This window comes from Schistocerca nitens, chromosome 2 (assembly GCF_023898315.1).
Source record: "Schistocerca nitens isolate TAMUIC-IGC-003100 chromosome 2, iqSchNite1.1, whole genome shotgun sequence".
Classification (NCBI taxonomy): domain Eukaryota; kingdom Metazoa; phylum Arthropoda; class Insecta; order Orthoptera; family Acrididae; genus Schistocerca; species Schistocerca nitens.
Genome location: NC_064615.1, coordinates 344882757 through 344909558, shown reverse-complemented (window position 1 = coordinate 344909558; position 26802 = coordinate 344882757). Strand labels below are relative to the sequence as shown.

Sequence of the window (26802 nt, the reverse complement as noted above, 5' to 3'; positions counted from 1 at the left end):
AAGGAGATATGTGGTGACGGAGTTATGGATGTGTCGAAAGTGCGTTCGTGGGTGCGACAGTTTATTGGAGGCAGAACATCGTGTGACAACAAACCGAAACAACCTCGGGCTCGCACAAGCCGGTCTGACGACATGATCGAGAAAGTGGAGAGAATTGTTTTGGGGGATCGCCGAATGACTGTTGAACAGATCGCCTCCAGAGTTGGCAGAGTGGGTTCTGTGCACACAATCCTGCATGACGACCTGAAAATGCGAAAAGTGTCATCCAGGTGGGTGCCACGAATGCTGACGGACGACCACATGGCTGCCCGTGTGGCATGTTGCCAAGCAATGTTGACGCACAACGACAGCATGAATGGGACTTTCTTTTCGTCGGTTGTGACAATGGATGAGACATGGATGCCATTTTTCAATCCAGAAACAACGCGCCAGTCACCTCAATGGAAGCACACAGATTCACCGCCACCAAAAAAATTTCGGGTAACCGCCAGTGCTGAAAAAATGATGGTGTCCATGTTCTGGGACAGTGAGGACGTAATCCTTACCCATTGCGTTCCAAAGGGCACTATGGTAACAGGTGCATCCTACGAAAATGTTTTGAAGAACAAATTCCTTCCTGCACTGCAACAAAAACGTCCGGGAAGGGCTGCGCGTGTGCTGTTTCACCAAGACAACCCACCAGCACATCGAGCTAACGTTACGCAACAGTTTCTTCGTGATAACAACTTTGAAGTGATTCCTCATTCTCCCTACTCACCTGACCTGGCTCCTAGTGACTTTTGGCTTTTTACAACAATGAAAGACACTCTCCGTGGCCGCTCATTCACCAGCCGTGCTGCTATTGCTTCAGTGATTTTCCAGTGGTCAAAACAGACTCCTAAAGAAGCCTTTGCCGCTGCCATGGAATCATGGCGTCAGCGTTGTGAAACATGTGTACGTCTGCAGGGCGATTACGTCGAGAAGTACATTAGTTTCATCGATTTCGGGTGAGTAGTTAATTAGAAAAAAAATCGGAGACCTTAGAACTTGAATACACCTCGTACTACAAAATCATCAATTTAATGAGTCAACATTGCAATATACTGACAAATTATTTACAAAAGAATGGAAAAACTTTTAAAGTGACCTTGGGCAGGTGTCAAACCAGCCTTCAGATTGAAGACAATACCACCACCACCACCACCACCCCTTACTTTTACTTTCACCACTCTTTGCATTCTGCATGCAAGTAAACCATTTACAATTTTAATGCAAAAGTATGTAATGGCTCTGAATGCACATAACTATTTACATCTATGCTTTAAAAGCTGTTATTTGCTGTAAATCTTAAATCTGCATTTTTCAAGTTATTGCACCATTCAGACATGAATGTCAAAACACTAGCAGTTTTTCTCCAGAAATAAAGCAATGGTATTCAAGCACTCACCTCAGACTTAAACTGTATGAGTAAGAAAATGCCGACTTTATCTGTTCTAATTCAGTCAGGTTTTGTCATCACAGGTGATGCTTTTTGAATAATTTACTTTTTTTACATTCAGTCAAAAATCATTTGCAAAACCAATTACTAACATTCTATCAGAAAAAAGCATCAACTTGGCAAATATTGCAATTACCAACTAAATTTCATAACCAAATACAGACAACTAGAGAAGGAGAGTAAATTTTTGTATACATTTGCTCTACACAACATATTGTCTACGACACTCCACTGACTAGCTATTCCCAGTACGGGGTTAAACCAAACTAGGTTCTAAGACACCTACAGGATTAATGGTTATTTGTCTAGTGCAACAAATTGATTGCATGTGGGTTTTTACAAAGTTTTCTGCACTCACTTAGAGGAAGCTTGATGTAGTGCTCCCACTTTCCACTCACACGTACTTACCTACACAATACATAATGAAAAATCCCGGAGAGAATAACAACAACATTATGAAAAGGATAGACTGCTACTAATCTGATGAGGAGACACTGAGTCACAACAAGCATAAAACTGCTATACATTTGGGCTTTTGGCCAAAAGGTCTTCTTTTACAGTAGAAAAAACACACGCCACATGGGGTAGCCACACGGTCTGAGGCGCCTTGTCACGGTCCACCCCCCCCCCAACCCCCCCTCGGAGGTTCGAGTCCTCCCTCGGGCATGGGGAATGTGTGTGTGTGTGTGTGTGTGTGTGTGTGTGTGTGTGTGTTTTTGTTGTCCTTAGTGTAAGTTAGATTAAGTAGTGGGTAAGCTAAGAGACTGATGACCTCAGCTGTTTGGTCCCATAAGACCTTACCACAAATTTCGAAAACAAACACACACACACACACACTACTGTTGCTGGTTGCTGAGACCTCTGTAGCCTGCCACAGTGGTTACATCTCTGTGAGATGCCTTCATGCTTTTTCTACTTCAGAAGACTGCCTTCAGACCAAAAGCTCAAATGTACAGCAGTTTATTATTATTATTTTTTTTTTTAGTGCCTGTTTGCAACTCAACATCTCCTCCATATAGTGAATAGCAATCTATCCTTTTCATAATATTGTCATTCCACAATAAATAGGCATTACAAATTAGAATATATACAGAAAACCATCCACACAAGAAGCTTTCTATCCCTAAAATGAAAGAAACTGAAGATTTCTTACAAATTATATGCTTGCAATTGTCAGCCTTCATGTTGGAACAATGCTTCAGCACAGCAGCAACTTCCAGCATTATACGAGGTGTAATCCCATAGAAATGGGAATTTTTGTTTTCCTCAAAGAATCTTTATTCATCAACATCAACTTCGTCTCCTTCAAAGTAATTCCCCTCAGATCTAATATACTTGTACCAGAGCTTTATTAAATCTTGAAAACACTTCTGCAACTCAGTTTCTGTCATGGTGTTCAGCTCCTTCAGCAACTCTGTTTTTCTCTCATCTAATGATGGCAGAATGACAATCCTCTCTTCAGCCTCAGGAATAGAAAGTACTCACAGGGGACCATGTACAAGAATAAGGTGACTGAGGCAACATAACGGTTTTGTTTTTTGCCAAAAAATCATGAACAAGCATCGAGGTATGGGTGGGAACATTATCGTGGCACACATTTCCACTGTGTTTTGCCAGAATTCTAGTAGTTTTCTTTTGATTGCTTCACACAAAGGATGCATAACTTCAAGGTAGTATTCCTTATTGACCGTATAACCATAAGGCAGGAACTCATGATGCATTATCCCATAGTAATCAAAGAAAACCGAGACAAGAATCTTCTCATGTGGTCAAACTTACCGAATTTTTTTCGGCCTTGGATCTTCAGGCAGTTCCCATTGGGTTGATTGGGCCTTGGTTTTGATGTCATACCTGTATTTCCATGTTTCATCACCTGTTATAACCTTGTTTAGAGGTTTTAGATCACTGTCAACTTCATTCAGCACTTTCTGAGTGATGTTTACACAATGTCGTTTTTGGCTGAAATTCAACAATTTCAGAACAAACTTTGCTGTTATACGTTTCATGCTCAAAACATATGAAAAAATTGCTTTGCGTGAGCCAAAGGATATGCTGACATCATCAGCAACCTCTCTGATGGTGATTTGCCAATTTTCCAGAACCATTTGCTACTTCTTCCACATTTTCATCAGTAATTGACGTGCTAGGGCATCCAGGATGCTTGTCACCTTCAACGTCTTCTCGGCTCTCTTTGAAATGTTTATATCAATCATTAACTCTTATCTTACTCATGGTCGATTCGACAAAGGCACAGTGAACATTTTGAATGTGGTGCTGCACTTTATTCAATTTTTCAAGCAAAATTTAATGCAAATTCTTTGATGCATCTTCTTCTAAAGTAAAAATTCACCAAGCATTGAAAACCACGTACAACCTTTTGAACTGTCAACAATAAACTACAAACATCAGGAACACGTGTACCAACAAGATTTTTAAAAAAATTTGAACATCAGATGTATAAAGCCCGCAAAATTAAAAAAAATCCTTTGCTGTATTTTATGGACTATAAGATTCTTTTTTTCTTCAAAACACTGCCTCCAAAATTCAGGTGCATCTTATACCCAAAATTAATACAAAAAAATCCTGTGTTTCATTTGAAATTCCCACCAGTCTTAAAAATGGCCATATATTCCATACCGCAGGGAGACCTCTGGCAACATCGCATTCAACTGGCAGCAGCAGCGTATCGATGCAACGAACACGAGTTGCAGGGATCCACAAGCTTGCTAACACTGTCTCCCTCCCAACCCGACATCACAAACCCAGAACGCTGTCCAGATTATGATGTGTTGTTGCAGTCTAAAGAACAAGGGAACCTGAACAGAAAGTGATTTGTGTTATTGATAAAAGTACAATATTTTTGTTAGTTGCTAGTTTTGCAATGGAAAAAAATAAATGTATTCATGTGACGCGAGCTATAAATTGGAAGTAACAGCATATGCAGAAGAAGATGGGAGGAGAGCCACTAAGCGGCATTTCAGCCTTCCATCAACAGAAAAAAACCATTCACGATTGGTGAGCTAGTAAAGAAGAACTGAAAAAAATGAGGAAGACTAAATGTGCAAATTGAGGACTAATTGCAAAGTGGCCAAATCTACAAGATGACATATTGAAATGGAAGACACCATCAAAATGCCACTGGAATTAATGCAAAAATGACTAAAAACATGCTCATAAGCTAGCGCTACAGTGAACTGAACAGATTTACAGCTGGAGTGGGTTTGTACTACAGGTTTATGAAGCATTATGGACTCAGCACGTGAACCAAAATCAAAACATCTCAGAAAAGCCACAAATGTATGAAGTGAAAATATTATCTTTCCATCACTATATTATTCAACATAAAAAGAAAACCAGTGTGGAACTAAGCCAAATAGCAAATCTGGACAAAATACCTCTGACATTTGGGTGCCGAGTAACAGAACTGTAGCCATGAAAGGTGCTAAATCTTTAACTATAAAAACTAGTGGACACGAAAAAATCCACTACACTATTGTGCTTTCATGTTGTGCTGATGGTACCGAACTTAATCCAATGATCATTTTAAAGTGCAAAAAAATGCCAAAATCTTCTGAAACACTGCCAGGTGTTTTTGTTCATATATGTGACAAGGATTTTATGGACGAGGCTGGAATGAAATTATGAATAAGAGTGTGGGATAGAAGGAGAAGTGCTTTATTGAAGAAGAGTTCTCTTCTTGTGCTAAATCAGTTTAGTAGTCACTTGAAAAATTCTGTGAAAGAGAAATTGAGTCAGGGAAATACAGAGCTTACTGTTATTCCGATAAATAAACCATTTTAAGTGTATAGGAGAAAGGAATGTAAGAAACAGATGACGGATGAAACTCAACATAAATTTACGCCGAAGGAAGCTTTAAAATGACCTACAATCAACAACTGGTCTAGAGTGAAAGAAGACATTATTGTTAAATCTTTCAAGTAGTGCAGCAGAAGTAACACTCTCAAAGGTGCTGAAGATCATCTTATATATGAAAGGACAACAATGACGAAGAAGAAGAAAATTCAGATGACAATTTTCAGGGATTTTAAAGGTCAGTTCGGTGTAACAAACTTTTTTTTAGTCTGCCTTTGTGATCTAATAATAAAAATTGTAAAAGTGTTAATTTTTTTAAAAACTGCTTAAAAACTGAGGGGCATCTTCTGCATCCACATCTACATGGATACTCTGCGAATCACACTTAAGTGCCTGGCAGATGGTTGATTGAACCACCTTCACAATAATTCTCTACTATTCCCTTCCAGAACAGCACGCGGAAGAAACAAACACCTACGTCTTTCCGTGTGAGCTCTGATTTCCCTTATTTTATTGTAAACATCATTTCTTCCTAGGTAAGTGACAGCAAAATATTTTTGCATTTGGAGGAGAAAGTTGTTGACTGAAATTTCATGAGAAGATTCCACCAGAATGGAAAATTCCTTTGTTTTAATGCTGTCTATCCCAAATCCTGTATCATGTTTGTGATTCTCTCTCCCCTATTTTGCGACAATACAAAACATGCTGCTCTTCGTTGTCTTTCTCGATGTACTCTGTTAATACTACCTGGTAAGGATCCCAGATCACACAGCTGTACTCCTAAAGAGGACAGACAAGTGTAGCGTAAGCAGTACTCCTAAAGAGGACAGACAAGTGTAGCGTAAGCAGTCTCTTTTGTAAATTGTTACATTTTCTGTGTGTTCTGCCAATAACACACAGTCTTTAGTTTGCCTTCTCCACAACATTTTCTACGAGTTCTTTCCAATTGAAATTGTTCGTAATTGTAATTCTTAGGTATTTAGTTGAATTTTCAGCCTTTAAATTAGACTGGTTTATCACGTAACCGAAGTCTAATGGATTCCTTTTAGCACTCATGTGGATGACCTCGCACTTTTCATTATTTAGGGTCAATGGCCAATTTTTGAACCATTCAGATATCTTTTCTAAATCTTTTAGCAATTTGTTTTGCTCTTCTGATGGACTTACTAGGTGATAAATGACAGCATCATCAACAAACAACCTAAGACGGCTGCTCAGATTGTCTCCTAAATCGTTTATATAGAAAAGGAACAACAGATGACCTATAACACTACCTTGGAGAATGCCAGAAATCACTTCTGTTTTACTCGATGACTTTCCACCAGTTACTACAAACTGTGACCTCTCTGACAGGAAGTCACAAACCTAGTCACATACCTGAGAGGATATTCCATAAGCACGCAATTTCACTGAGAGCCACTTGTATGGTACAGTGTCGAAAAGCCTTTTGGAAATCTAGAAATACAGAATCAATTTGAAATCACCTGTCAATAACACTCAACACTTTGTGTGTGTACAGAGCTAGTTGTGTTTCAGAAGAACGATGTTTTCTAAATCAGTGTTGACTATGTGTCAATAGACCATTCTCTTCGGGTAATTCATAATGTTTGAACACAATATATGTTTAAAAATCCTGCTGCATATTGAAATTAATTATATGGGCCTGTAATTTAGTGGATTACGTCTACTACCTTTCTTGAATACTGGTATGACCTCTGCAACTTTCCAATCTCTGGGTACGGGTCTTTCCACTGTATAGTCCATAGCATCTTATAGTCTGTAAAATACACCTTGTATGTTGAGTATTTACTGACAAAATGAGTAATGAACCAAATACTGGCAAAACTGAAACAGCAGCAACCATATTCACCTAAGCAAGTCATGAATTCTGGATCATATCTTTGCATCTGCTAAGTACTGCTAATCATGGCAGAAAGCCCAGCTACCTTTATAATAATCTAACTCAGTTCATACAAGAACAGAGTTGCTTACCTAAGAAATGACATCCACACACAATCTGGTATCTGTGTTCATAGAAAGTGCCCAACAAGGATCAAGCAAAATTAGAGACTGACCTCTTCACAGAAGTCCTGATGGGCAGACCAAGGAACTTCAAACCTAGGGTAATTAAAAAACTGTAAACTCTTTTGGACCACTAAAGCAGGACGATCTTGTGGACTGCAAATTTAAAATGAACTTCCAGTGTACTACATCCTGTCACTAAAGGAATAAAATGAAATTATATTCCCTGTACCTCTCTCTTTTTTCTGGCAATATCACCACTATTACAAGGCTTGTGCGTAATACAAGATACTGTCAGATTGGTCACCAAATGTAAGTTAAGCTGTGTTAATCCATTTCTTCCCAGTGTTGTGCACACTCAACACTAAGCTAAACTTAGCAAAATGCAGTCAAAATGAACTTATTGCACAAAAGTCATCACGCATACGTTAAATGGCATTCACAAGTTCTCAGTCTATTGTTTTTTATATTACACAATTAGTCTGGCACGTCACGAAAAAAATTAATTAATGGAAACTTCGTGTTGCATGTACAGGGTGGCGCAGATGGATCGGGTGGTTTTAAAATACTTGTCAAACTGTCAATTGTAAAGGTATTGGATTGAAATAAAGTGCAAAACGTGTAGTTACAATGGAAGTTTATTAACAAAAAAATAGTAATGTTAGTTTTTAAAAATTACATCCATCAAATGCCCTCCTTCTCGAGCGACGCATTCTTGGAGTCGGTCCTTAACGTTCCGCATTGCCCGCTCAAGCACATCACCAGGAATTGATGTGATTTCGGTGTGAATTGCTGCCTTCAACTCCTGAATGGTCCGGGGTTTGTTCATGTAGACCCTTGCTTTTAAATAGCCCCATAAGAAAAAGTCACATACCGTGAGGTCCGGCGAGCGAGGGGGCCAATGGACATCTCCATTACGGGAAATCAAACGGCCAGGGAACAGAGCGCGTACAGCTTGCATTGATATCCTAGCGGTATGTGCAGTTGCCCCGTCTTGTTGGAACCACATATTGCCCATGTCGTAATTGTTCTCTTCAAGTTGTGGGAGAAGAAAATCTTCAATCATGTTCACATAACGCTGCGAATTAACAGTAACCGCCTGCTCCCTTTCATTTTCAAAAAAGTAAGGACCAATTATCCCTACCTTAGAAACCCCACACCAAACCGTCACTTTGTCACTATGGAGAGGCCGTTGGTGTAGATCTCTTGGGTTAGTGTCGGCCCAGTAACGGCAATTTTGCTTGTTTACGTATCCGTTAATGTGAAAGTGAGCCTCGTCAGACATCATGATAATCAGGTTTACATCTTCCAATAACTCCAACATCTGTTGGCTAAACTGAAGCCTTTGAAGATGGTCTGTTGGGAGAATCTTCTGTACCAACAGGATTTTATAGGGGTGGAATTTCAGTTCTTCGTTAAGAATCCTTTGAAGGCTCCGACGTGACATTCCAAGAGCTTGAGCACGACGTCTCGTTGATCGACGTGGGCTCGCAGTGACATCGCGTCTCACACGCTCCACGTTCTCAGGCGTTGTTATTGTTGGCGGTCTAGGCGTCCATTTTGGAGCACATGAACCAGTAGTGCGGAAATTATGCACCCAACTCAATATCGTATCTCGCTTAGGAACACTACCGCGAGGTGGGATGTTGAAACGCCGGCGAAAGGCACGCGTCACAGCAACAATTGACTCGTTATTGCGTATGAACTCTTCCACTGCGAAAACACGATGCTCAACGGACCACGTAGCCATCGCGACTGACTGCCAGCCTGCAACTGAAACTTCCTGTCCCCCCCCACCACAGGACGAAGTCGCCGAACACCTGGCTCCCCCCCTCCAGACGTACAGTCCACTTCAAAACCACCCGATCCATCTGCGCCACCCTGTACATAACATGGGGAAGAAATGGATTAATAAACAAGCTACCACCATGAGTAGCTAGGCAAAACTCTGGTCTCCTATGCTGTATTATATGAATGTTTGCATGCCAGTATACAACTGAAAACACCAGCTGACCCCACAAGTAATTGAAGGTAGTCACAGAACACACACACTTACTTAATAAATGCACAACAGTAATGAATTCGTATAGCTATGTACTCAAACAACTAATTCTAGATCATCACTTTTCAAATCCTATCCAAAAGTTACATACAGTGTTTACTTTCAGCTTATAGCCAAAACCGGCAATATGACGTCGTTTCCTCATTTCTGTAATCTCCAAAAGACTGATTATTGAAATGTTTAACTAAGCTTTTAGCAAACTCTGCACTTACTACTGAAAACAGAAAATGCCTTATTATCATATCTTCCACGAAAAATTCACTATTGTAAAAGTACTATGCGTCATCTTCAACAGTCATCTGCTTTCCAGAACAGTGACCAATGACCTACCTCTCGGTACAATGAAACTCACTCATGCAAAAGAACTGGGTATTTATTATTAATGGACTGAGACAGTGAGTATTCAAACACTGGTGATTGGTGATTGATATGAGAAAGACTAACAATAGGTGTCTGCAAGATGGTGGCCTGCTTGCATGTAACTACTCAATGTAATAACAGGAGTGACTTGGGGTGAGCAAACTAATTGGTAGAAATACGACAAATAGTAGCTGTATTGTTCTCAAAACTGTGCAGATAGATCACACAGACCACCATGAAATAACATCTTCCAGCAAGTCAATAAACCATTTGTAAAGCAGGAGAAAATACATAAGGTTAAATATATATTGCAATATTACTCGATCCTATAAATCAACTTCCAGTTAATAAAAGATGAGATCAGCGATCTCAGAGGGGAAGGGTACTACTTCATATTACAATTTACTTCAAGTTCTGTACGCAGAATTACTGCAAAATAATTATGCAAATATTTTGATCCCATAGTTGAAATGACCTATACATCATCTAACCTACAAACTAACAAGGCAAGTAATGGTAAAGATCTCACTCAAAGTCTCAACACTGCAAGACTCCACATCATGACGTGGCAATCACGCAGAACACAGATTGCCAAAGGCAAGAAACAGAAACAGATCATTTAAAATGGCCTTTCCAGTTATTCAGATGGCCGCTAGATGGTTGTACTGAAGTATGACATTACTGTTGTATTAAAATTTGACATTTGTTATTGTTGAAATGAAGCAGCTCAAAACTGGCCAAGTAGTTTGTTAACAATGCATGATTAAAGAAGCAGTGTTGCAGGAAAAAAAAAAGGAGTGGAAGTTTCACTTGCAGGTTTTTATTGGGTTATTTTTTAGATTTTCGTGAAAGGTCTAACTAATAACAATGACTTTAATCTCTTCATTCAATTTTTGGTAAACAATCATCTTTAGAAAAGACAGTTTATGATCGGTTTTCACAATTTTGTCTAGGTCGTGCTTCCATCCGCAATGAGTTTCATGAAGGTCAACGTAAGTCAATTGTTGTTCCAAAAAATGCTGCTACTGTGCACAATGTGAGTGAAGAGAATTGGTATGTTACTTACAAGCATATCAAAAACACTCCATTTTGCATTAACATTCAGCTGTGGGGGAAAAATAAACACACATGCGCACTGACCCCAGATTGAATCCAGCAGGCAGGTTAACGAAGAGGGTAACTGTGCCAGCCAACCTGAATGTGGTTTTAGGAGGCTTCCCACATACCACTATGTGAATACCTTGCTGGTACTCTAGTCCCACGTCACCTACATGATTCATAGACATTTAGAAAAACTTTCGCTCACTGTCATATGAATATACACTTGAGATACACATGTTCCAAACCTGGAAGAGGGAGGGGGCTTGGAGGGTAACTGTGTGGCAATAGATAGGGCATCTGACCACCCATTTAACTAAGCATGCCAAATTCATTAATAACCATGCCGACCCTGCACTGATCCGGGACTAAGGCACAAGCAAATGAAAAAGACTGAGCTGTGAAAAAGATATGTTCCCAGCAGATTCCACATAATTTGACCGAAGCACAAAAACATGCACGAGTCAATTGCATACGGATATGCTCAAAAATTTCAATCATGGAAATGCAAAATTCATATTTACAACACTGTAACTGTTTGATATATTCATACAAGCTGGAAACTACGCAGCAATTGACAGTCTGGGCATTTCAGGACGGACAAAAGCCAACAAAAGTGGTTCATTCACAAAACACTTTCAAGAAAATTAGCATTCATTTCATTGTTTACTCTGGACATGCCACAACCATTGCATCAGAGGACTGAAGAACAGTTAATGTTAAATGCTGTATAACAATTTGTTTGCCACGAATTATCAACTGATCACGGAAAACTATCAAAACTGTCAAATCATTCTACATAGTGACAACACAAGTTGTCACAGAGTATGTCAAACAATGATTGCCCGACAGAGAAAAACATTGAATAATTTTGATTTATTGGCAAACAATTTCATTTAGTTCCCTTACAACAAACACACAATGTATAGTGATTTCCATCACCTCAAGAAGCTGTTGAATCTTTCTACAACCAATCTAAAAAAAAATGTTCTAACAAGAGAGCTCAGATCTGGTTTATCAAACACATGCAAAACTGTTTTTTTCTTTTCTTTCACTGTTTTTGTAAAAAAAAAAAAAAAAAATTCAAAGCTCATACTGCTGCAGGGAATCCATATGTTGCAGCACCAGAAAAGTTATGTTTGGATTACCGACCACAACTCACATTCACAAATACCTGTCACATGACTGTTTAACCAACACTGGAAGGCCATTTTCGTTGATGTTACAAGGCCAGATTAGTCAATCATCCAGATTATTGCCATAATTTTTCCTTGTTTCACAGGTAGCCCTGCCTTTGATGGTATAAGTGATGCACGTGACCGGACTGGAGTAGGTGGTGGTGAGAGGATGCAGGGGACAGGTCTTGCATTGGGTCTATTACAGTCTGTGCCATCTGGATCCTTCCCACCAATACCAGTTTTTCTGAGATGTATAGGCGGGGAACTCTCCTTGCAATATATCCTATGTTTCTGAACCCTCTTTGCCTCAATTGTTCTTACCCACCTACTCCCTTGCCTATTCCCATCCCAGTACTACACAGCACTCACAATCTTTTTACTTCCCTCCTTTTCCATTACCCCTGCCCCACATCTAACCTCCAGACTGCACCCAGCTGCCGTACCCTCTCTCCACCTCATCTCTGAATGCTTCCACAAGCAGCACTTCACTGTTCCCCACCCCCACCTTCTATCCCTCCCCCTACCTGCCCCAGTCTCCTCCTTAAGTTCATCACCTGGTTGCTTCTCCCATCAATGCACTGCTACTCGCAGTCTGGTCTCAGCATACACAGTGTGTCGTCATGTGTGTGTAAGGGTTGTGTTTCTATGTATATATTTTGTGTGTGTGTGTGTTTTACTATTTCCGATGAAGGCCTCGTTGGCCAGATGCTTACATTCTGACAGTCTTTTCGTTGTGCCTCTCCGCAACTCAGCATCTCCGCTATATGGTGAGTAGCAACTATTCTTTTCATAATGTTCCCATATTCCATCCTGGACTTTCCATTGCTTGAGGTATCAAATTTAACTGATGAAAGGAGAAGATACAAAATGCATAAAATGAAGTAGACAAAAGGGAATACAAATGTCTAAAAAATGAGACTGACAGGAAGTGCACAATGGCTATGCAAGAATCTAGAGAAGAAATGTAAAGATTTAGAAGCATACTTCACTAGGGAATAGATAGAGACCGCCTACAGTGAAACTAAAGAGGCCTTTGGAGAAAAGATAAGCAGCTGTATTAAAATCCAGTGTTAAGATTGAAAACCAGTCCAAAGCTAAGAAGGGAAAGATGGAAGGTGGAAGGAGAACATGAAGGGTCTATTCGTGGGAGATGTACTTGATGGCAATACTATACACTGAGATGACAAAAGTCATGGGATAGCGTACGCACATATGCAGATGGTGTTAGTATCACGAACATAAGGTATAAAAGAGCAGTGCATTAGCAGTGCTGTCGTTTGTACTTAGGTGATTCATGTGAAGAGGTTTTAGAGTTGATTATGGCTGTATGGGGGGAATTAACAAACCCTGAACACAGAATGGTAGTTGGAGCACGGGACATTCCATTTAGGAAATTGTTGGGGAATCCAGTATTCTGAGATCCAAGTACCAAGAATACCAAATTTCAGTCTTACTTCTTACCACGGACAACGCAGTAACTGATGGCCTTCACTTAACTGAGAGCAGCAGCATTTATGTACAGTTGTCGGTGCCAAGCAATACTGTTTGAAACAATGTTGAAATCAATGTGGGATGTATAACAAACATATCTCTTAGGATAGTGCATCGAAATTTAGCATTAATGAGCTGTGGCAGCAGACAACTGAAGCGAGTGCCTTTGTTAACAGCAAGACATCACCTACAGCGCCTCTCCTGGGCTCATGACCATATCGGTTGGAGCATAGACAACTGGATAACCATGGCCTGGTCAGATGAGTCCCAATTTCAGTTGGTAAGAGCTGATGGTAGGGTTTGAGTGTGATGCAGACTACATAAAGGTATGAACCCAAGTTGCTGACAAGGCACTGTGCAAGCTGGTGGTGACTCCATAATGGTGTGGGCTGTGTTTACATGGAATGGACTGGGTGCTCTGGTCCAACTGAACAAATCATTGACTGAAAATGGTTATGTTTGACTAATGGTGACCATTTGCAGCCATTCATGAACTTCAGGTTCCCAAACGACGATGGAATTTTTATGGATGTCAATGCGCCACGTCATGGGCCAAAACTGTTCATGGTTGGTTTGAAAAACATTCTGGACAATTCAAGTGAATTCACATCATAAAGGAAGACCAAGTGATGAACACAGTAAGCAGATTCAAAAAGATGTAAGTTCCAGAAGTTATTCGGAGATGATGAGGCTTGCACAGGATAGAGTAGCATGGAAAGCTGCATAAAACCAGTCTTCATACTGAACAACAATTGTTTAACCAGAGATAGTAACATCAAGGACTTCAGACAAGTTTCATTGTTACAACATTAATTTTATCATTATCAATGCCACTGACTTACTAGTGCTTCTAGGAAGAAAGACATTATCACCACAATCTTACCATCCACATTTCTGAAAGTCAGGCATCAAGTCTAATGCCAACATTACTATCAGTATATCATTAAGCATCTCTTTACCTAAGGGTTGCTCATTCATCACATTACTTTAACAAGTGCACTAAGATGCAGGTACTGTTTCAAATTTTCAAACACAATATAAGAAACTGGGCCTACTGTTCCATCATGCAGCGACTTGGGTGGGTGGAGGATGGGTTGGTGAGAGGATGGGTGGGCGGGTGTACTGTTTCAAAGAACAGAGAGCAAGCAACTTGTTTGTTCCATTGAAATAAAATGTATTTGGTGCACGACAGTTACTTTTTATTAAAATAAATATTCACTTTGAACAAGTATTCTGGAAGTGTAATTTGGAGAGAGGATAAATGGTACAATTTACAAGCCATATCGCTGTTTCAAAAGGACCCACTGTAAATGGATTTTATTTGAGTTATGATGCATGACTTTTTCTATATAATTCAAAGAAAGCGTCAAATGCGTGTACTTTACGATCTGTTTGTCCTACTTCTTTTCCATATTGGTGAACAGCAGAACTCTCCACACAGTTTTCAAACAAATATTAAAGAACAAGGCTAAGAGATTAACATTGTGCCTCTAATACACATTTAACAGAAAATTCTCTCACATACAGGTACCAAATCTATACAAGTACACTAGTGAAATAATGTCAACATTTGGTTTCATCCGTACATGGCAGTTTATTCTCAGAAGTCAACAACAAACATGTTTTACTAACACCATTCACCCATGTTGGTCACAGCAATTGTAGCTCACACTTGTATCAGTTGTTGATGCTACTCTAAATAGCAAATATATGTGATGGAATAAATAAAGATGTTCTACTCATTGGAAAAATTAAAATTTCCCACAAAAAATGTAGACTAGCAAAATGTTCCTCAAATCCCTGAAGTTAACTTTTCCTGCTTTCCATGATAGGACCACATTACCTCAGCTTCTGTGATCTGATTGCTTCATAACAGACAATGTACATTTTACAAGCAACTGAGAGGTGCAACAAGGAATGGTAATGTAGCCTTGTGTTTCGTTGTGTTGTGAGATTAGTAGACTTACGTCAAGCAGAACAATGGTTGTATACCATAATTTTCAACTGAGGATCTCTTAAAAATATGTTATAGATATTTTTCCCCCAGGAAGGACCCTCATTTCCTCCCACATCATATGATCTATTCAGTTCACTGGAGATCCCAGATTTTGATGTTCTAAGAACACAGCAACAAGTTTATATTATATCTATTGCACATACAACACCATACATTTTAAATTAGTCAGTAACAGATATCTACCTGTTGTGCATAGCACCGCACAAGTAGCCCATATCTTAGGAAGTTAATTAGGAGCAAAAATTGCTAGTTGCTTTACATCACATTATACAAATTAACTGTAAGCAGCACACAGTTACTGACAAAGGTATAAAGAAAATGAGAAAATCCGAAAATAATTAAAAATCTAAAACTTACCTTCTTTAACTACACCTCCCTTCATGAATACAAAGGAAAGGACAATCATAAGCAGTATTTGTTGAGACTTCATAGAATCTGATACAAATCTGCTTGAGCTTGGTATATCTTTGTACCTAAACTGGTTTATTAGTATGTAAGATTTGTTTCCAGCTGATGTACCAACTTCAGCAACATCAATGCCATAGTCCTGTAAAAGTTTACAGCATATATTTCTCTAGGTGGCATAGAAAATCATGTAAATAACACAATATATTAAAACATATTTATAAGACAGATGAGAACCAAGTTCAACATTAGTAGTTTCATACAATTTGTCTCTTTATATCTGCATATTCTAGTTTAGTTATATATTCTAGATTAGTTGTTGCCACATTTTAGTTTCATATTTCATACACATCACCAAGTCAATGAGTGAACCTCACTTTGTAATTGTCATTTCAAAATTTCAGCAAAATCTATCTGTGCCAACATTCATATATAAATAACTTAAATCACAAGGTAAATTCAGAGACATTTTATATCACCACAGAGAAAGTTTTCAATATTTTTATACATGTTCTCCATAAAGGGATCAATTTCAGAAATCACTGCCAACTTATTTTTCCATTTTAAAATAAATTTTCTCAGATGTTCCCTGTAGAATGGGCTAAACCTAACAAATTTTGCAATCAAGATACCAAAAATTTAAGGATTTAAATGGCTTTCAGAAGCTCACTGAATTGTGCTACGTGCGGTTGACAGTTTTTTGACCATTTTGTAACTGCCATAATTTTCAACAGACTGGGTTTCGTAATTCTACAGCGAAGTTACTCGTTATGAATTCTACTACGCTACAGCATTTTTTGTGGGTGCTCTAGCAGTTACAGTGGAATGTCGCATTGCGAGCATAATTCATTCCAGAATCTTACTTGTTATGCAAAACTATTTACTCACATATATTAACCTAAAACATGATAATGTGTTCCAGGCAGAAAAAGTACTAAAAGTTTAACCTTTTTCATGTCATTTATTCAAAGAAAATTATACATACAGTATTATGTACTTTATATATTAAAAAAAGATGCTATGACTTGCCAAACGGGAAAGCACTGGTAGATACACACACACACACACACACACACACACACACACACACACACACACACACACACAAATATCAAGCTTTCGCAACCCACAGTTGCATCATCAGGAAAGAGGGAAGGAGAGGGAAAGACGAAAGGATGTGGGTTTTAAGGGAGAGGGTCATTCCAATCCCGGGAGCGGAAAGACTTACCTTGGGGGGAAAAAGGGACAAGTATACACTCGCACGCACACATATCCATCTGCACATATACAGACACAGAGTGTGTGTGTGTGTGTGTGTGTGTGTGTGTGTGTGTGTGTGTGTGTGTGTGTGTGTGTGTGTGTGTGCGCGCGCCCGCGAGTATATACCTGTTCCTTTTTCTCCCTAAGGTAAGTCTTTCCGCTCCCGGGATTGGAATGACTCCTTATCCTCTCCCTTAAAACCCACATCCTTTCGTCTTTCCCTCTCCTTCCCTCTTTCCTGATGAAGCAAACGTGGGTTGCGAAAGCTTGATATTTGTGTGTGTGTGTTTGTGTGTATGTTATCGTATCTATCCACCTGTGCTTTCCCGTTTGGTAAGTCACAGCATCTTTTTTTAATATATTTTTCCCATGTGGAATTTTTCTTTCTATTATATTCGTATTATGTACTTTATTATTCATGATACGTAACTAATTTCCTTTTACTAGGAAGCTATCTATAGTCATTCGTTTCTGAAGATGCTTCAATGTCCTTGCGAAAATGCGACGGCATTATCGTCAAATAAATCTGACGCAACCATTCCCATGCTTTCAGCATTTCTCTTATTGCACCAGAAGATTGCTTACTGCCTCCTCCTCCTCCTCTGGAGAACTCCTCTCCAAACTTCCTGCTGTGAAAACACTGCAACTCCATAAGCTCTTCAGTGGTCATTTTTTGGCTGTGATCATCCACAAGTTCATTGAAATCATTGTTATCAACTTCTACCCCCATGCTCTTGGCCAAAGACACAATCCCATTGACTAAGGCTCCGCAGGTACTGATTCAAATGCCTCAGAGTCACATTTGACAATGCACTCTGACAAAAACTTCTTCCAAGCAGAAGTGAGAGTTCTCTTGGTACCCCTTCCCACAACCTTTTGATCATCTTGACGCAGGCAACAATGCTGAAGTGATATTTCCAAAGCTTCCAGAGTGAGACTGGTACCTCCAGTCAACTCAATACAATGCTCAAAGAGTACTTTAGTACAAAGGTTCTTAAAGTTATAAATAATAAGGTGGTCCATAGGCTGGAATAACAGAGTGGTATTGGGAAGATTGGATCTTGATGAATTAATATCTCCAATGCCTAGATTGGTAGGAGAGTTGTCGATAACAAGCAAGACACAGAGTGGCAGATTCATCTCAAGCAAATATTGTTTTTCACCGAAGGACCAAATACTTCATTGATCCAATCACAAAAAGATCAGGTGTCACCCAAGCCTTGTTGTTGGACCTCCACATCACATTTACCCCACTCTGTTGCAATTTGCACTTCTTGAAGGGACGTAGAGTTTCTGAATGGTACACAAGCGATGGTTTAATTTTCAAACTGCCACTTGCATTGGCACAGAATAGCAATGTGAGTCAGTCTTTAATGGCTTGTGACCGGGCAATGAATTCTCCTCTGCTGTTATAAAAATCCTGTTGGGCCAAATAACCCTCAGAACCTATATGCATCTTGAAGTTGCTGTCTGCCTTTGTGTCAGAGCTGGGTGCTCTGCCGAGCCTATCAATGCTGTGGATGCCGGTTCTTCCCTTAAACTTCTCAAACTACCCACGACTTCCTTTAAAAACTTCTTGAGCTACTGATCATCCTAACGTCGTCTTAACGAGATCGGCAAAAATTATTCTCACAAATGATGTTCTTGTTAATAGTGTCGCCTTGCAATTGCTTCTCATTTATCCATATAAGGAGCAGCATTTTGCCCTCATCCAGAATACAAAGCTGTTGTATTGTACTCTTGTCGCTTCATTTGAAGCGTCTATCGCCTTAATCTGGTTCTTATTCTTGCGGATAGTGCAAAAAGTTGATGTGGACTGATTTTATGTGCATGCTAAATCAGCAACGCTCATGCCACGTTTGCATTTTTCGATGATTTTAAGTTTCATTTCTAAAGTCATTTTCTTTCTGTTATGGTTGTCTTCTTGTGATTTTATCTTTGGGGACATTTTGACAAAGGTAATTAAAATTTGTACACAAAAAAACACTTTGTGAACACAAGTTTAGAAAAACGTGTGTTCACAAGCTGCACTAAGATGGTAACAGAAAGATCGCTAAGCCCAGACTGCAGTACTTACTAAATACACTATTCATTTGCCACTACCGACACTGAAAGGTGTTCATATAGTTTCTCCTCCAACCATCCACGAACGGCTGATGACGTCACATTAAATCATCGTCACTCGTTATGCGAAACATCACTCGTTAAGTGAGTCACTTTTTTACAATTTGTTTTGCTCATTATGCGAAGTGCGCATTATGGGAAGAGCTCGTTAACCAAGGTTCCACTGTATTAGTATATTTTGCAGTAATTCATCATTTATTGCACAAAAGCATATATTTATAACAATAATAATAGCCCGCTCGGTTAGCCGTGCAGCCTAATGCACTGCTTTACCTGGTGTATTAGTGTCAAGGTCTGGTGTGCCAGCCAGTCTGTGGATGGTTTTTAAGGCGGTTTTCCATCTGCCTTGGCAAATGTGGACTGGTTCCCCTTATTCTGCCTCAGTTACACTATGTCGGCGATTGCTGCGCAAACACTTTCTCCACATATGCATACACCATAATTACTCTACCATACAAACATTGGGGTTACACTCATTGGGTGAGAGACGTTCCCAGGGGAGGGGGAGGGGGGGTTCCACTGAGGGCCGAACCGCACAATAACCCTAGGTTCGGTGTGGGACGGCGGTGGGGTGAGTTGACTGCTGTAGCCTGTTGTGGGGTTGTGAACCACTGAGGGCTACGGCAGGGACAAAGCCTCTCCGTCATTTCTATGTCTCCAGTTCCACACAATACAATACAATCATAATAATAGCTGGAGCCCACCCAAGATCCATCTTACACACATTTATTTATCATAGTAACTTCACAAAATGTATATACAGGGTGGTCCATTGATAGTGACCGGGCCAAATATCTCGCAAAATAAGCATCAAACGAAAAAACTACAAAGAATGAAACTCGTCTAGCTTGAAGGGAGAAACCAGATGGCACTATGGTTGGCCCGCTAGATGGCGCTGCCATAGGTCAAACTGATATCAACTGCTTTTTTAAAAAATAGGAACCCCCATTTTTATTAGATATTCGCGTAGTACGTAAAGAAATATGAATGTTTTAGTTGGACCACTTTTTTCACTTTGTGATAGATGGGGCCATAATAGTCGAAAACGTGTAAGTATGTGGTATCACATAACATTCCGCCAGTGGTGACTATTTGCTTCGCGATACATTACCCATGTTAAAATGGTCCGTTTACCAACTGCAGAAAAGGTCGATATCGTGTTGATGTATGGCTATTGTGATCAAAACGCCCAACGGGAATGTGCTATGTATGCTGCTCGGTATCCTGGACGACATCATCCAAGTGTTCGGACCGTTCGATGGAGAGTTACATTAAAGGAAACAGGAAGAGTTCAGCCATATGTGAAATGTCAACCACGACCTGCAACAAATAATGATGCCCAAGTAGGTGTTTTAGCTACTGTCGCGGTTAATCTGCACATCAGCATCAGACAAATTGAGTGAGAATAGGGAATCTCAAAAACGTTGGTGTTGAGAATGCTACATCAACATCAACTGCACCCGTACCCTATTTCTATGCACCAGGAACTGCATGGCGACGACTTTAAACATCGTGTACAGTTCTGCCACTGGGCACAAGAGAAATTATGGGACGATGAAGGGATTTTTTGCACGCATTCTATTTAGCGACGAAGCGTCATTCACCAACAGCGGTAACATAAATCGGCATAATATGCACTATTGGCCAACGGAAAATCCACGATGGCTGCGACAAGTGGAACATCAGCGACCTTGGTGGGTTAATGTATGGTGCGGCATTATGGGAGGAAGGATAATTGGCCCCCATTTTATCGATGGCAATCTAAATAGTGCAATGTATGCTGATTTCCTACGTAATGTTCTACCGATGTTCCACTGCATGACAGAATGGCGATTTACTTCCAACACGATGAATCTGACATCCCCGGATTTCTTTCCGTGGGGAAAGTTGAAGGATATTTGCTATCGTGATCCACCGACAATGCCTGACAACATGCGTCAGCGCATTGTCAATGAATGTGCGAACATTACGGAAGGCGAACTACTCGCTGTTGAGAGGAATGTCGTTACACGTATTGCTAAATGCATTGAGGTTGACGGACATCATTTTGAGCATTTATTGCATTAATGTGGTATTTACAGGTAATCACGTTCTAACAGCACGCGTCCTCAGAAATAAGTTCACAAAGGTACATGTATCACATTGGAACGACCAAAATAAAATGTTTAAACGTACCTATGTTCTGTATTTTAATGTTAAAAATCTACCTGTTACCAACTGTTCGTCTAAAATTGTGGGCCATATGTTTGTGATGATTACACTGCCATCTATAACAAAGCGAAAAAACTGGTCCAACTAAAACATTCATATTTCTTTATGTACTACACGAATATGTAATAAAAAAATAGGGGTTCCTATTTTTAAAAAACGCAGTTGATATCCGTTTGACATATGGCAGTGCCATCTAGCAGGCCAACCATAGCGCCATCTGGTTTCCCCCTTCAAGCTAGACAAGTTTCGTTCTTTGCAGTTTTTTCGTTTGGTGCTTATTTCATGAGATATTTGGACCGGTCACGATCAATGGACCACCCTGTGTGTGTGTGTGTTTAAAATTTGTTATTAATAACCCATCCAAATTCAAAAGAAACAGCAAAGTGCATGGAGAACGGCTGATCCTCACCATTCTAGGTTAAATCTAAATGGCGCAGAAATGGGTGAATTATGCTGCCACAAAAGTCTCTCGTCTAACAGATAGCCAATCAGCATTTAAAAACAAATTAAAAGAATTTCTGAATGGCGAATCCTTCTTTTCTTTCTTTTGGAGACCCTCTCAATAAGGTTACCAAACAGATTGAAAATACAACTGTCAAAGATATGCAAACAATTGTTGTGTGTAATATATACATGGTCCAGTCACATTAATGTGCTATCACCTATGTTCCACATCAACACGCAGTAACACTCACAGATGGCAGCAATAGGAGTGGGGTGTACAAATTGTGTAAAGGGGATCGCGGAAAACAGTACTATTGTTGTTGTAATGTGGAAATGGAGTGATTTATCTGATGTCCAAAAGGGCACGATTGTTGACTTACGGGCCATGGGTGAAAGCTTGTCCAAAACGGCTAAGTTTGTAAACTGTTCACATGCCACCATAGTTGAAGCATACAGTGTATGGCAGAATGGTGCTATCCAAAATCAGCACCAAGGCAACTGAGGGGCACCATGGGTCATAGCTCACACAGATGAATGATTGCCGTGAAGATGTGTACAGGCGAATAGATGTGCAGCTGTTGAGCAATTACTACCCACATGAACCAGGGATCTACCAACAGTGTTCCCTCAACGACCACTCAGTGAACCTTGCCGCATATGGGCCTCTACAGCAAGCACCAAGTTCATGCACCCATGCTAGCTCTTGTCCATCAGTGACGAAGACTGGAATTGCATGTAAGTACCACAACTGGACATCAACTGAGTGGCAACAGGTGGCTTTTTCAGATGCATCCGATGGACAGATAACTGTAAGCGTGTGCAGCATGAAACTTCCGAATGCAAACATCCAGGTTAGAGGACGGAACATTACAGTCTGGGGAATATTTTTGTGGTATTCCCTTGGTGGTCTCACCATTATGGAAGGAACAAAGGATCAACACAAATATACATCTATCCTTGAGGACTACATCCACCCATACATGCAGTATGCTTTCCTTCCGCACTATGGCATCTCCCAGGAGGTCAATGCAACATGTCACACAGCTCATAGTGTACATGTGTGGTTCTAAGAGTATCTGGATGCATTTACCATACTCCCCTGGCCACCAGATTTAATCCCAAGAGAATCTATGAGACCACCTTGATTGGGCTATATGTCCTACGGATCCTCAACCGAGAAACCGAGTGCACATGGCCATGGCACTCAGCATTGTTCCACATCCCTGTGCGTTCCTTTGGGAACCTCACTGACTCTCTTCCTGCACATCTCGTGATGGCCAGCACTGCAAAAGGTGTTTATTCAGGCTTCGGGCAGGTGGTCACATTAAAGTGAGTGGACAGTATAACAGTTACCGGCAATGTGAAATTGGTCAAATTAACACTCATTACATGGTGGACACATTGAGCAGCATTGAAAGTAGACGGTTGGATATTATTATGCTATTGTGCAAAGTCCTTTTTAAATGTAGAAACACATTCATACACCCACAACTCGCACACATATGGTCACTGTTGTTTCTGAGTACAGTGGCCTGGCTGTGACCCATCCTTATCCTACCCCTGCTGTCAGCCCCTTGTGCAATGTGTCACAGCCACGTAAAAGGCATAAAAAGACACAGATGCAACACCTGTCCCACACATCTTCCCACTATCATCTACTTGTGTCCTGACACACAACTTCTACCTCAACGAAAGCAGGGTAACCTGTTGAAACTGCCATGCAGTGTATCAAGTTACATGCGACCACAGTACGGCATGGTATATGGGTACAACTACTGGAACGCTGTCTGTCTGTGTGAATGCCCACTGCTGAACAGTGGCCATGGGACAGCTGAATCATCCAGTTGATGAGCTTGGTACCCTACTTTAGCAGAGTTAGCGAGAAAAGATATCCTATAGCTGGTAGCACTGTTGCCATCTTTCAATTACACACAGCTGAAGGTGAAACCTTATTTGTCTACAGAATGTTAACAACACTGAGGCATTGCATAGATACACACACAACATTGCAATTGATTGATGCAAGCACATGAAACAGCTGTGCAAAGCCCACTGCAATTATCAAAGAGCTTATACAATACGGGTTATGCCTTTATGCAATTATCAAAGATCTTATACGATATGGGTTATGCCTTTATGCAAACACTATTTTTTTTTTTATCCAAACATGCTTCAGCATGTATGCGCCATAATCAGTGTTTTTTTTATTGAAAACTATAAAAATGTTTTAGGTTGTAACTGATTTAACAAAGTGAGGCCTAAACAAAGTTTTTGTTCATTTTGCTTTTCACCGTGATTTTACATTATACAGTTTTGCAGGACCAACTGTATGGTATCCTGCACCAATAGCTTGCCACCTGCAAACCAAACAATGTAAATTTCATCGGTGAGTTAACACATCCCTTGATTTTTAGAAAACTGTTACTGCCATTCCCCACACATCACATAAGCAGCAAGACAGCATCTTCCTCCAACACCACCTTGCTATCAGCCCCTTCCCCATCCAGTGCATCTTCTGTTTCCCCACTACCCACCCAAAGCAAGGTCACTGCTTACTGCAATCAGGGCTTAGCACATGGAGATGCAGTGACCACATGCGCATGTTCATCTCTCTCTCTCTCTCTCTCTCTCTCTCTCTCTCTCTCTCTCTCTCTCTGTGTGTGTGTGTGTGTGTGTGTGTGTGTGTGTGTGTGTGTGTGTGTGTTTCATCTCAGATTTTCCACTGTTCGATTTTAGTTGTTTTAAGATAGTTAAATTTGCTAATACTCTTGCTTCTGATCTACATCTAATTATAACCAACAGAAAGCCAAGCCAGAAATAATTCAAAAAGATGGCTACCGACAGATGTATCAGGAGTACTTCAAGTACTAGCACAAGCACCCCACACTTGTCGCCAACAACAAATTAGTTAAAGTGCACTGATTTGTAATAGTCTATGGGAATTAGCATTTTAATGGTTTGGCAATCATAAACAATTAAAACACAGTTCACGTTAGCCACTGGGCCTGAAAATGAGTGCATCTAGAAGTCTCTAATGCTTGAAGACAAAAACCACATGTGTGTGTGTGTGTGTGTGTGTGTGTGTGTGTGTGCTGAAATTGTTGAATATATTCTGGCAGCTAAATCGAATAGCTCACAATAAAGTACAGAAAAAGCTTTTCACTTTATTGTCCTTCACAAGGGCTTCAGATGATCACATGGACACTGTTCTAGGGTTGATTAAAATTTGTCAACTCTCTTTATTTCTTCTTTAAGATATATAAAGTCTTGAAACCACCCAAGATTTTCCAAGTACAAAGCACTTAAAATTGAAATGGTTAATCGGGAATACTTCCCAAAATTGACACATTTCTGCAAAATATGCATAAGTTATTTACATAGAAATATGAACTGAATGTTGGCACAGACTGCCTTCACTGAAATTTTGGAATGACAATCAGTCACAAAGTTTGGTTCACTCCCTATCTTGGTGATGTGTATTAAATATGAAACTAAAATCTGGCAACAGCTAATATAGACCAGTCTCTGTTACTAATCAGCTTGTAGCCACAGCCAAGGTGTCAGAGAGAAGTGGATGGGGCGACGGCCATCAATTTCTGATCCAAGGGTCTTAATCTGGATACAGTAGTGAACGTGTTTTATCGGTCAAATGAATATAAATTTAGCAACAGAGAAGAAAGTTATATTTGTGTGCACAAATAAGAGTCAGAGATTAAATCTCCTCCAATGCCACCAATAGTTGTGGGATAAACATAGCAAAAAATATGGTACATTGTGTTAGGCATAAGTGAAAATGGGTTAACTTTTGGGGCAGATCTGAAATTATTCACCACACAGTACGCACTCAGTTCAAACGTAGCTAAATCTGTAACATAGAAATCTGTCGGAAATCAATAGAAAATAGATCTTTTTTAGCACCAAAATCAGACGCTTTCTCAGATAATATATTGCTAACAACAGCAACATACTTTAACGAAGACGTATATGCACATGAGTAATGCACCTAACTGTTGGTCAATACTACAACCAGCAAATAAATGTAAATTTTTTAAGTAACACTAAGACTGAATATATGGTGAAATCACATTAATCCAAGAAAGGTCAATCAGATTAACCAACACAATGAGTACTTTCACAATTAGCCAAAATCAAAGTTGGCCTTTGTTACAGAGACAACATACTTGTCACAAAATTTTCGATATCGTTAATGAAAACGCAAGAAATGTACCTCGTTTAAAAATCTTTTCGTCCTTTCCATAACTGCCTTGAAGTTCTTACTATAATCTTTCAGCACATTTTTGGTAATATCTTGTCGTTTCACAGGTAACTTAGTATGTGCCATTCCCAACAAGTATCTTAATGTTTCCGACGCTAAGGCATCCAGCCGTTCCTCAGATGCATCTTGCGAAAGGTTTCTCTGCGACATTTTCTTACTGCTCAACAAAAAAAATACGCAAATTCTGTCAGCTCAAGAGCATCTTACGTAAAAATCCATGCAAATTCAAAACAATTTTCAAAACCGCGGACACCACGCCAAAGACCATCATGGGTTGAAATCAAAAATACAACACTTTTTAGACGGATGTTGTATTAGTCTTTCGTATCGGTTGGTTTGAGCGGTTGCCAGAGAGCGCCAGAAAACAGGCGTTACTGCGCATGCGCTGCTACGATAATGTTGGAAGCCCGTGCTCGGTATTTGCTCAACTTTTTTGTCGCATTTCTGTTTGGAATTTTGCGAGTACTGGGCATCCTGTGACCATCACTGCGGCATGGTGTCCAGAGGAGACAACTGTACTTAGGACAGTTCCTTGATCATATCCGATCGCTATAAGGAAGCAAT

At 39.9% G+C, this 26802-nt stretch overlaps 1 protein-coding gene across 2 annotated transcripts in view; it reads right to left on the bottom strand.

Annotated features, from left to right (window-relative positions):
- Positions 1-26499, bottom strand: part of LOC126236157 (non-structural maintenance of chromosomes element 3 homolog) — a 72805-nt gene extending 46306 nt beyond the window's left edge. For both annotated transcript variants that reach the window (XM_049945243.1, XM_049945244.1), the window contains exons 1-2: positions 26191-26499; positions 15876-16065 (exon numbers count right to left, since the gene is read on the bottom strand). In XM_049945243.1, coding sequence (XP_049801200.1) covers positions 15876-16065; positions 26191-26388 — 388 coding nt within the window. In that variant the 5' untranslated portion in view covers positions 26389-26499. The remainder of the gene's footprint in view (positions 1-15875; positions 16066-26190) is intronic.
- Between the last annotated feature and the right edge of the window lie 303 nt (positions 26500-26802).